This window comes from Pavona decussata, unplaced genomic scaffold (assembly GCF_977016875.1).
Source record: "Pavona decussata unplaced genomic scaffold, jaPavDecu1.1 SCAFFOLD_6, whole genome shotgun sequence".
NCBI lineage: Eukaryota > Metazoa > Cnidaria > Anthozoa > Scleractinia > Agariciidae > Pavona > Pavona decussata.
In genome coordinates, this window is record NW_028145430.1 from 1723740 (window position 1) to 1735230 (window position 11491).

General features: G+C 40.0%; 1 protein-coding gene across 1 annotated transcript; it reads left to right on the forward strand.

Moving 5' to 3' along the window:
- The first annotated feature begins 8479 nt into the window (after window positions 1-8479).
- Window positions 8480-11487, forward strand: LOC146489110 (uncharacterized). The gene has a single exon (XM_085105858.1). The coding sequence runs from the start codon at window positions 8701-8703 to the stop codon at window positions 11401-11403; it is 2703 nt and encodes a 900-aa protein (XP_084961984.1). The 5' UTR covers window positions 8480-8700; the 3' UTR covers window positions 11404-11487.
- Window positions 11488-11491: the final 4 nt, after the last annotated feature.

Consider the following 11491-nt stretch of genomic DNA (forward strand, 5'->3'; position numbering starts at 1 on the left):
TTGTGGGTGTTGTTAGCCGCACCAAAAGAGACCTTTATTCGTCGCTCTTTTCTCATTAGGATTTTTGATCGTGCTCAGGCAAGAAATGTCGACTCAGTAGCCCGCCATTAATCTAATTACAACTTTGCAAAGCTATAAAAGGGTGTCTTCAACGTTGTCAAATTGTGAACCTGAATTTTGAATCAATAGATCAGTATCCTCTTTCGTAGGTTACACTCCAAGTAGTCTCTTAAGAGTGCCTGACTGTAACTTTCGAGAATCGCTGGCCAAGCTTGAAAAATCGAAACTCCTGATAATTTGCCTGAAGTTTACTTTTGGGGAACTATCTTCGAAAATATTATTTGAATGTTCTGGAAATTTTTAGTTTTCGAGAATTTTGGAGAAAACGAAATAACGGGTTTTGCCTCATTAATTATGCAAAAATTTCACTCAAAATTAGCCAAGTTCAATACGCTTGTGTTGAAACAGTACGCAACGCTAGAAAGCGAGGTCGGTTTTGAATAAGAGCATAACTCACCTACTTTCTATCAATGGGACCTATGTAAACTTTTGTAGAACTTTGAAGGGTTTTATGGCTCTTTGAAAAATTGACATTTTGAGGACTTCGCGATGAGGCGAAAATTGAGTAAGTTTGAAGGTTTAAAATGCATCTTGGTATGTCAGGTATCGACTCGAGAGGAACATTGTGATAAAGCTTGGATCTTCGTCTTTAATAATACGAAATAAAAAATCTGGGCAATCTATGCACGCGCTGACGAAAACCAAAGTTAGCGAGGCTTCGTTAACAAATTTGCATAATTCGCAACTGTTGAGAAAATGCTATGTTGTGGCGACTCGGTGAAAACATTGACCCAGGCTATCTTCAAATGGTTATTTTACCCCACATTGCATTTGTCTGTTTCTCTTTCTTGTTTAATAACGTGGTAGAAAAGGTCTGGAAAAAAATGCGTGATCGGAAAAGAAAATATTCGTCAAATTTTGCATAATGCAGATCTTCCAATAAATCTTTCTGCAAAGGAATCTGATTGGGAAGCTTTCGTTAAGAGACCATTTGACCGAAACACCCCACATATAAGGAGTCAAAACAACGTTTAATAATTCGATTTTAACCAATTATTGTCGAATCTTAACCTTTAAATTAATAGTGCCAAACTGATACTCGCTATTGCGTTACCTGCGTCACGTCAGTAGCTGTCGATAAGTCTTAGAATAGAATATAATGCCCACAAACCAACTTGTGCTGCGAAATTGCCAATTACAACAACTAGAAAAAAGACCTTTATTTACTGGCATATGAGTGGTTTTGATAAAAATAAAACGTTCACATGACACTTGAATCACGTTTGAAAGATACATGCTTGTCAAATGAGATGCGAAAGTTGGACATAGTGTCGGTCTAAGTGAATATTTTTGATTAAATCAAGTTTGTTTACTGGAATGCATGCTTTTTCAAATAGCTAGTCCAACCTTCTTCAGTAGCCTTCCAAATAATGATCACTCAGAATTGGGTCAGTCAAAAAAACTCTCTGTTCGTGTTGTTTGATACTGTACCTTCGCAAGTGACTGAAAAACAATGTCAGCTGGCACGCCATATTTTAACTTAATTACTGGTATGAAAAATCACACATGCAGGGATACACGCTTCAAAACCTGTGTTCCAATTTCCGTTCAACAAAATAATAACCTACCTACAGTCCACATTGGCTGTAGGGCATGCATTTATCTTTGTCGAATGTCAACAACAGAAACACGGGTATCTCAGTGAGACTTTATACACGCAATGTCTACTGCATACATCACAGGTAGCCGAAGCTCTATGACCTTTGCTTGACCTTTATATGTCACGATGAGTGTTACGCAATGGTGTAAATCATTACGGTTTGTATGGGAATTTACGAACGTGTTTTGGAGTCGAAAATGAAGGGCATAAATTGAACAAAAATTGCTTACCTTGTCTCCTTGATCTCTTGCCAGTGTTTGTGCGCCATATTTTGGCCATTTTAGTACGATTCCAGTGGGTTTTTAAAGGTTTGCTGAAAATTTTCCTCGCTCTATATCCTGCTATGTATGTCCTCAAAAGGTTGGTCACTTCAGTAGCAATAGTTTTCGTTGCAACGTCAACAATGATGTCAGAATAAAGTCTGAGTCGCGGACAAAGGACTGCGGACCACGGACTGGGTATAAAAGAGAAACTAAAGTAAGCGGGGACTTCGAACTACGGACTACGGACTACGGACTACGGACTGGGTTTAAAGGAGTACTGAAGTCTGAAAATCATATCTTTCTTGTATTCATTCTCAGTAAGTTTAATATGTATCAAATCAAGTTTCGGTAGTTGTTTTTGTCCCTTTATTGTTTTTTTTTTTTTTAGAAACAAAACAAGGACTTGGAATAAAATAGTGAGGATCGACAGTGCAAACATAAAATCTTGCTTTATCTCAGCGAAACAGCTGGATTTTTAATACGTGCTGAAGAGAGCCGTCATTTTAGTTTTAAGCATTCATCTCAGGGTTCGATATGGTGAAAACTGGCGTGATTAAATTCGCAAAAGGATGTTTGATGATCATGATCGTGATCAGCCAATGAGCCCACGTGCACAATAAATCATCTAGATGTCGTACATAGACATGTACATGCAGTAGACATTTCGTGTATACAGTGTCACTGAGATACCCGTGTTCCTGTTGTTGACATTCGACAAAGATAAATGCATGCCCCACAGCCAATGTAAACTGTAGGGCGTGCATTCAGTCCATAGTCCGTAGTCCATAGTCCTCCTATCCTAATACGAACTTTATCACCCCGTGGTCCGCAGTTCTTCGTCTGCAACTCGTGTTTTATAATGACCGCGTTGTGAACATTGCAATTTATTTCAAAGAATACTATTGCTACCACAGTGACAACGATTTTGGGGATATATATCTATAGTGGGATATCGTATAGAGAGAGGAAAATTTTCAGCAAACCTTTAAAAACTCACTGGAATCGTACTAAAATGGCCAAAATATGGCGCACAAACACTGGCAAGAGATCAAGGAGACAAGGTAAGCAATTTTTGTTCAATTCATGCCCTTTACTTTCGACTCCAAAACACATACGTAAATTCCCATACAAACCCTTATAATTGACACCCTTGCGTAACACTCATCGTGACATCAAAATATAAAGGTCAAACAAAGGTCATAGAGCTTCGACTATCTGTGATGTATGCAGTAGACATTGCGTGTATACAGTGTCACTGAGATACCCGTGTTTCTGTTGTTGACATTCGACAAAGATAAATGCATGCCCTACAGCCAATGTGGACTGTAGGTAGGTTATTATTTTGTGAAACGGAAATTGGCACACAGGTTTTTTGAAGCGTGTATCCGTGAATGTGTGATATTTCATACCAGTAATTACGTTAAAATATGGCGTGCCAGCTGACATTGTTTTTCAGTCACTTGCGAAGGTACAGTATCAAACAACACAAATTGAGAGTTTTTTTTGACTGACCCAATTCTGAGTGATCATTATTTGGAAGGCTACTGAAGAAGGTTGGACTAGCTATTTGAAAAAGCATGCATTCCAGTAAACAAACTTGATTTAATCAAAAATATTCACTTAGACCGACACTATGTCCAACTTTCGCATCTCATTTGACAAGCATGTATCTTTTAAACGTGATTCAATTGTCATGTGAACGTTTTATTTTTATCAAAACCACTCATATGCCAGTAAATAAAGGTCTTTTTTCTAGTTGTTGTAATTGGCAATTTCGCAGCACAAGTTGGTTTGTGGGCATTATATTCTATTCTAAGACTTATCGACAGCTACTGACGTGACGCAGGTAACGCAATAGCGAGTATCAGTTTGGCACTATTAATTCAAAGGTTAAGATTCGACAATAATTGGTTAAAATCGAATTATTAAACGTTGTTTTGACTCCTTATATGTGGGGTGTTTCGGTCAAATGGTCTCTTAACGAAAGCTTCCCAATCAGATTCCTTTGCAGAAAGATTTATTGGAAGATTTGCATTATGCAAATTTCCCACCAGAATTTGACGAATATTTTCTTTTCCGATCACGCATTTTTTTCCAGACCTTTTCTACCACGTTATTAAACAAGAAAGAGAAACAGACAAATGCAATGTTTTCACCGAGTCGCCACAACATAGCATTTTCCCAACAGTTGCGAATTATGCAAATTTGTTAACGAAGCCTCGCTAACTTTGGTTTTCGTCAGCGCGTGCATAGATTGCCCAGATTTTTTATTTCGTATTATTAAAGACGAAGACCCAAGCTTTATCACAATGTTCCTCTCGAGTCGATACCTGACATACCAAGATGCATTTTAAACCTTCAAACTTACTCAATTTTCGCCTCATCGCGAAGTCCTCAAAATGTCAATTTTTCAAAGAGCCATAAAACCCTCCAAAGTTCTACAAAAGTTTACATAGGTCCCATTGATAGAAAGTAGGTGAGTTATGCTCTTATTCAAAACCGACCTCGCTTTCTAGCGTTGCGTACTGTTTCAACACAAGCGTATTGAACTTGGCTAATTTTGAGTGAAATTTTTGCATAATTAATGAGGCAAAACCCGTTATTTCGTTTTCTCCAAAATTCTCGAAAACTAAAAATTTCCAGAACATTCAAATAATATTTTCGAAGATAGTTCCCCAAAAGTAAACTTCAGGCAAATTATCAGGAGTTTCGATTTTTCAAGCTTGGCCAGCGATTCTCGAAAGTTACAGTCAGGCACTCTTAATCATCTAAGGTAAAGAAGGGCGAAGGGCGAAGCATGCAAGCGCACATGGAAATTGCAACCAGCGCGTGTTTCGCGTGCTCTATGACTTCTCTGTTTATCATTTTATTGTTCAATCTCAATGTCTGCTAAAACCCAGTGACCAATAATCTTCAAATTTAAGGAGTACGGCTGTAACTAGAAAAAAGGAGTGGAAGTAATCTGGACGAATTTGGCATAGATTAAAAAGAGTTTATAATGAAAAATACTCTGATCTTACTGGCTGACTACCAAGCTTCGTATGTTTAACTGATTCGTCTAAATTCTTACTAGATATATAAAATTAAAAACAGAAAAAAAAATCCTTCACTGACTTGCAGTACGTGGTGATTCCCTTCGCGTATATATCTTGACTAAAACTGTTCCATTACTCCAACTTAGTAGATCGATTGGTAAAATAGCACGAAAAGTGCTTTTAAATACAGCAAAATATACAGATTTGAACGGGATTCGACACCATGACCTTTGCTCTGCCGGTGAATTGCTCTACCAACTGAGCTATCAAGCCAACTGGAAGCTGGTTATTTTTTAAATTCATAATACACCAGACAGTCCTTTACTACGCGAGGGCACCTGTGGTTATAAGACTTTTAGAGCATATCCGTCTAAGAAGACTTTTCTTGTCCATCTAGCACTTATTAAACCCAAATTACCTTTACGTCTGCGTAAATAACTGCGAGGGTCTTTCTTCTATATAATCTTTTACCCGCGGTTGAAATATCAGTTCAGTTTCAGTTTCAGCCGCTAAATCTCCACTGGACAGCATTTTGCACGACACGGTGCCAGTGCTTTAGGAAACTATCTAAGTCGTTCCTCCATCTCGTGCTTGGTCTTCCACGGTCAGCCTTGTGTCCCCGGGCCGGGGCGTCCAGGGCGTAATGCATGCGGGTTTTCTCACGGTTATCTGTTTCATATTCATACTCATTTATTTATCCTCCACGGGTGTATTACAAAACATGACCAAACATGACCAGCCACCAATTGGCTTGATAGCTCAGTTGGTAGAGCAATGCACTGGTATCGGATAGGTCATGGGTTCGAATCCCGTTCAAGCTTAAATTCTTTCCAGGCTTTCTTCTCTCAACTGCTTAAGTTGCGTAAACAACTACGAGGGTCTTTTTTTTTTCTATTTAGATGCAGCATTGATTGCAAGATTCGTTCCACTGGCCGATCATTTTAAGATCAGCACCAGTTCCGCCACTATGTGGCTTTTCAGCTTTTCTGTTTTAGATTGGAATCCTTTAGGGATTGAGTAAAACTTGAACCACGCCCATATTGGTCTTCCTTAGGTCTTTAACTAACATTGTCCTAGGAGCATTCCCGTACCCTTTAGATTGGAACCCCCCCCCCCCCCCCCCAACCCGATTAGAGTATTCCTTACTGTCAGTTTCCGTATAAGTACATTACTCATTGTAGCCAAGTTGGGGAATGAAAACATATGCGCGAGACTCCTCATCGTTCCTTCTAGTTTAATGATGGGATGTACAGAAGAACAAATAGTTGCACAATCAAAACAACGACACATAAATAGCATTACCTTCCTTTACAAACACTCCCCCTCCCAAAATTGAACACAGGCTCACATGAATAGAAATTGGCTGGATAGCCCTAAATGCACGCAAATTACCGCTAAGCTACTGGTGAAGGAAGGAGGCTCAAAATCTGAAGGCGAAGTCAATTTTCGTCGCCGTTTGAGGCTTTTAAGTGAAGAATGTTCTCTTTTTGTAAGCTCTTTATAAAACATCAAAATTATTTTACACTTTTCCTTAGGTGAACTAAGACTGACAAAACAGTGAGTAAGCTATGCTAATTGCAGGGCTGGCACAAGGCATAAGGGCTAATTAAATGAGGCCGATAGTCACAACTAATCTTCTCAGATCCAGGGCTACAAAAAGAGTTTGGAGAGCAAAGCGAACAAGGACCTTTTTTTCGTTGTGTGCTTCTTTGCATTCATGATCAAACGTTTTGCAAACATGCAGAAAGCCTAGGATTTTCAATGCACCAGTTATTCGTTATCCGGTGGATTTATAACAACATGTTGTCTTGGACGTGTTGGATAAACTCTTCCTTCGATAAACACGTTAAATTTTTGCCTCTTTTTTTACCAAATGAACCACAAACTATTATTAAGCGAATTATTAAGCTTTAGAAAATATATGGTTCATAGGGTTTTATACGAAAGCAACGAACCCTATTGCACTACGAGGCACAGCCGGGTAACATGAGCTGGCAATAGATGTGTATTGAAATTAGCCTGCGAAGCGAAGTACTTACTAGGTCTTGTTTCCTTGTTTAAAGAAACTGAATGACCTCTTTGCAAAAGTTTCAATACACCAGTTAGGTAAATGGTAATTGGACCCTGAAAATCCTGACCAGTGAGGCAAAAAATCTCAAAAGCAACAGATATCATGAGCTTAGTCAAGCCTCCAAGCCACAAACTTCGGGTCAGTAGTCCAATGCTTTATCCTCTGTCGAGCTACAAAGCCACAACGGGAAAAGCCCACGAGTGGATCCCTTGTTTCATGCATAGCTCAGTTGTATTGAATGTAAGAACGAAATAATGGAGATATCTGAATTTCGATTCTAGTCCCACTTGAGCTAGCCTGCGAACGCAGACGTATTTCCGGCTATCGCTTCTCTCCGCCGGCGGCGGATGACATCACCAACTTGGCAAAGGAGAGAGAGAGCCTGGGATCGAGACCCCATCGAACGCACTCCCTAATCTTGATAGTTACTGGTAACTATCAAGATTTCTTTAAACCATTTTGTATTGAAAGGTAGTTAATCGTATATTTGTAAAGCGCTATAGGGTATTTCATTGGATTTAGCGATATATAAGTAAATGAACATTATCACTATCATTTTAACAATATCAAGTCCGTTATAAAATAAATGGATCAATGTCCGGATTGTAAACTCTCACAACACCTTCATTCTGTATTACCGGCTCTGGAAAACTCTCATACCACATTTCGTTGCGCAGCAGATTTTAATTTATTTTTTGCATCGAGAAACATTTAAAAAGGCGACTCTCTTTATATTCGAAGCGGTTTCTGATGCTGTCGTAAAAAATAGACGATTTTTAAATGTTGTGCAATGAAAAGAGCAAATTGCAAGCGACGTAAGCACAAAACTCGCTAAGGTCGTGGATCCCAAAAGGCAGTTGAGCTTTTGTACTGGCATCGCACGCTCTCCTTTCAGTCTTGTCACCGCGAAACTGCAGCGAAAAGCTCGGTTACTTGGTAATCGCTGGTTAATAATGTTTTACCCATCTTCGAAAAGCTCGGTTACTTGGTAATCGCTGGTTAATAATGTTTTACCCATCTTCGTTGTTAACTAAATAACAGGTGGCGCGAGAGCCACCAGTCATTACAAAATACATCAGTTTTATTTTCGTTTATCTCAAGAACGATTAATATTCAATTTCTCCTTTCAATATCAATACATTTTCTCGCAGACATGTAACGAGAAAAAACAATATCATCAACTTTGGAACACTGTCTTGTTCTGCAGGTATTTTCTCGATACTAACACCTAGATAACTGAATGGAATCGCCCAGGAGAATTTATACTTTGAGCCTGGTAGCGAAAGGGTTAATCTCGACATCTACTTCAACAAAATAAATTCGGAGGTGAGCAGATAAGTGGGGTTATTTTAAAGATTACGCGGCTGAAATTGGGCGTGGAAACGTTTAATTTCTCTTGTACTTCTACCCAAGCGAAGGGTTCTGGTAACTAGGAAATATGTTGTACAGCTGCAGTAATTTTTATGACTGTACAATGAACAAAGCTACCGCCATATTTTGTAGGACTGTAGCAATGAGCCCCTCTTAACACGAGGCAGCGACGAGCTGATCTTAAGGTCGCGCCATTAGGAGCAAAACAACAACATTGGCCGGAAAGGAACGGTTGTTTATATGGAACATTTCAAGGGAGAAGTGGACGCAAAAGAAAGTGAAGACGGCATGGACAGCTTAGCAGAAACAAAAACATGCAAAACAAGAGGACAAAAAGACGAGCTGGACTCTAAACAATCTCCTAACTTGCAGTCGCAAAGATTTCATTTTGTTTCATTAATTGGACCTGGCGCGCCGATCAGCGAGAATTTTACAGCAATTCATTTATTTTATCTGCTAATCTTCGCTCTAGTCATCGTATTGTCCTACGCTCTATTTCATCCAACGGTGAAAACTGCGTTAGCTGAGGATTTCTTCTGTTTGTCTACCTCGAATCACAGTGCAACAGCGAACTGTCAAACTATGCTACCTTACTCACTGATTTACCGAACCTTTTTTGCCTGCTCAATATTCTTCCTGATTCTATGCGCAGTATTTTTTGCGCTTCCTACGGATGACAAACTCCGGCGCAGAGTTCATTCCGGATTCTGGATTCCAAAACTTGCTTTACTCGGCATTTTTGTGTTCTCCGCACTGAATATTCCTCGAAGCGGTTTTGGTTTAGCGTGGATGTATTTTGGCATGGCATGTTCGTTCGTTTACACGCTAATACAGTTTGTGTTTCTGGTCGACGCGGCGAAGAGCTGGAATGAATTTCTAACGGACAAGATGGATGAAGCAACACCTATGTTTTGGAATTTTTTACGTTTCCTTTCAGCGAGCACAATGTACCTCTCTTCGGCCATTGTGGTTATCCTACTTTATATATTCTACAGCAAAGATGACTGTAAGATAAATATATTTCTGTTAACTGCTACAGTTCTCTTGTGTTTACTGGCCATTGTTATTTCTTTTATAGTCGACTCGGAGCGATTACTTCAAACAAGTTTCGTGACGATGTACACGACGTATTTAACCTACGCATCGCTGAGCTACGGACAATCTGAATGCAGTGCCGAGCGTGATTATGCAATGAAAACTGGAAACGAACCTGATTTAAACTTATATTCCGCTATAAATGTGTTTACTATCTTCTGCTTGCTTGCGTTTGCGTGTTTGCGGGAGCCACAAGGCTATTACAGAAAGTTTGGACAGCAGGTGATTTCAAACGGCAAGACATCAGCCACGAGTGAACGCGAAACCTCTTCAGAGACTAAAGGAAGCTATAACTATTCGCTTCTATATTTTGTGTTTTCGTTATTTTCAGTACACGTCATGATGACAATCACGAACTGGTACAATCCCAGGGAAAGCACATACGGAGAGTTGGCAGTCAACTGGATCACATTGACGGTAAAGACTTTAGCTACTTTGGTTACAATACTACTGTACAATTGGAGCCTCATAGCTCCTAGCATTTTTCCTGACCAAGACGTTCATTCCATACAAGGCATTCTAACATCACTGGCGACGTTCACGTGCAAATCACTCTACACATTGTTCATTGAACCGTGCCCGCTATGGAACCAATCAAAATCGACAAGGTTTGTCTATACTTTCTTCCTATTGGTCGGAACGGCCGTGTCATGCACGATGTACCTTCCTGGCGTGCGGCGTGCGCTAGAGAGCAACGTGTACTTTTGCAACAAGCTTACAAAAATGGGAAACTGTCTCAGTATGGATCCAGCTTACTTGGCCGTTTATCGAATCTGCTTTTCAATGGCAGCTTTCTTTCTCCTGTTTTCGCTGATTCTGTACTCCGTTGAAACATACCGCGACCCTCGAGCGCTGATCCACAACGGCCTGTGGTTTGTCAAGTTTGGCCTGTTTTTCGGCCTCGTTTTGTTCACCTTTTTCATTCCTATGGAATTCAGCAAAGTGTGGATGTATTTCGGTCTTGTGAGTACCTTCTTCTTTATCATTATTCAGTTGTTTTTGCTGGTCGATCTGACGCGTCTTTGGAATAAAACCTGGGCTTCCAGAATGGAGCAAACCGGGAACAAATACTGGTTTTACTCTGTGTTCACTCTCACTGTAATCCTGTATGTTATTTCAGCAACTGCCATCGTTTTCTTCTACGTATTTTTCGGTGCTTCGCGAACATGCAAAACCAACAAAGTGTTTGTGAGCGTAAATCTTGTCTTGTGTGCTGTAGCTGCCATTATATCAATCCACCCAAAGGCTCAAGATGGCGGACTTCTGCAGTCTGCAGTAGTAACCACTTTTTCAGTGTATCTCACTTGGTCAGCGTTATCTTACAATCCAAACGAGAAGTGTAACCCTGTTGCCACCTACGTCGCCGAAGCAGACATGAGACCTAATCTGAACATTCAGGCTTCGCTAGACCTGTTCTCCCTGGTAATCACTGTGATATACTTCAGCGTTCGCATTTCCCCGTTGACCGACACTCTACGAAAGCTATTCGCGACTTCACTCCGTCTAATCGTCGGGCTCCGTCGTCGGAAAGCCAAAGACCCAGATGAAGAGCGAGCAAGAGACCAATGCGCAGAAGTAGATGAAAATGAAGACTTCAAAGAATGTGAATTATCTGAAGAGAGGGTGCCTTACAGCTACTCGTTTTTCCATGTTGTGTATTTCATAGCCGCTGTTCAAGTTACGATGGTGTTAACGAATTGGTATTCGCCTAAAGATGGCTCCAATATTAAGCTGTCTATTGCCTGGGCTGTCATGAGTATAAAGATGACTTCGAGTTCAATGTGTATCTTACTCTACATCTGGAGTTTGGCGGTACCTATTTTACTTGACAATAAAAAGCCTTGCTAACTTCCTGTCTATCACAGCCAAACTCTTGTTCACTTAGGTGGAAATAAGCTTTGTCTGTGCAGATAAAATTCTAGAGCAGGAGTGTGTA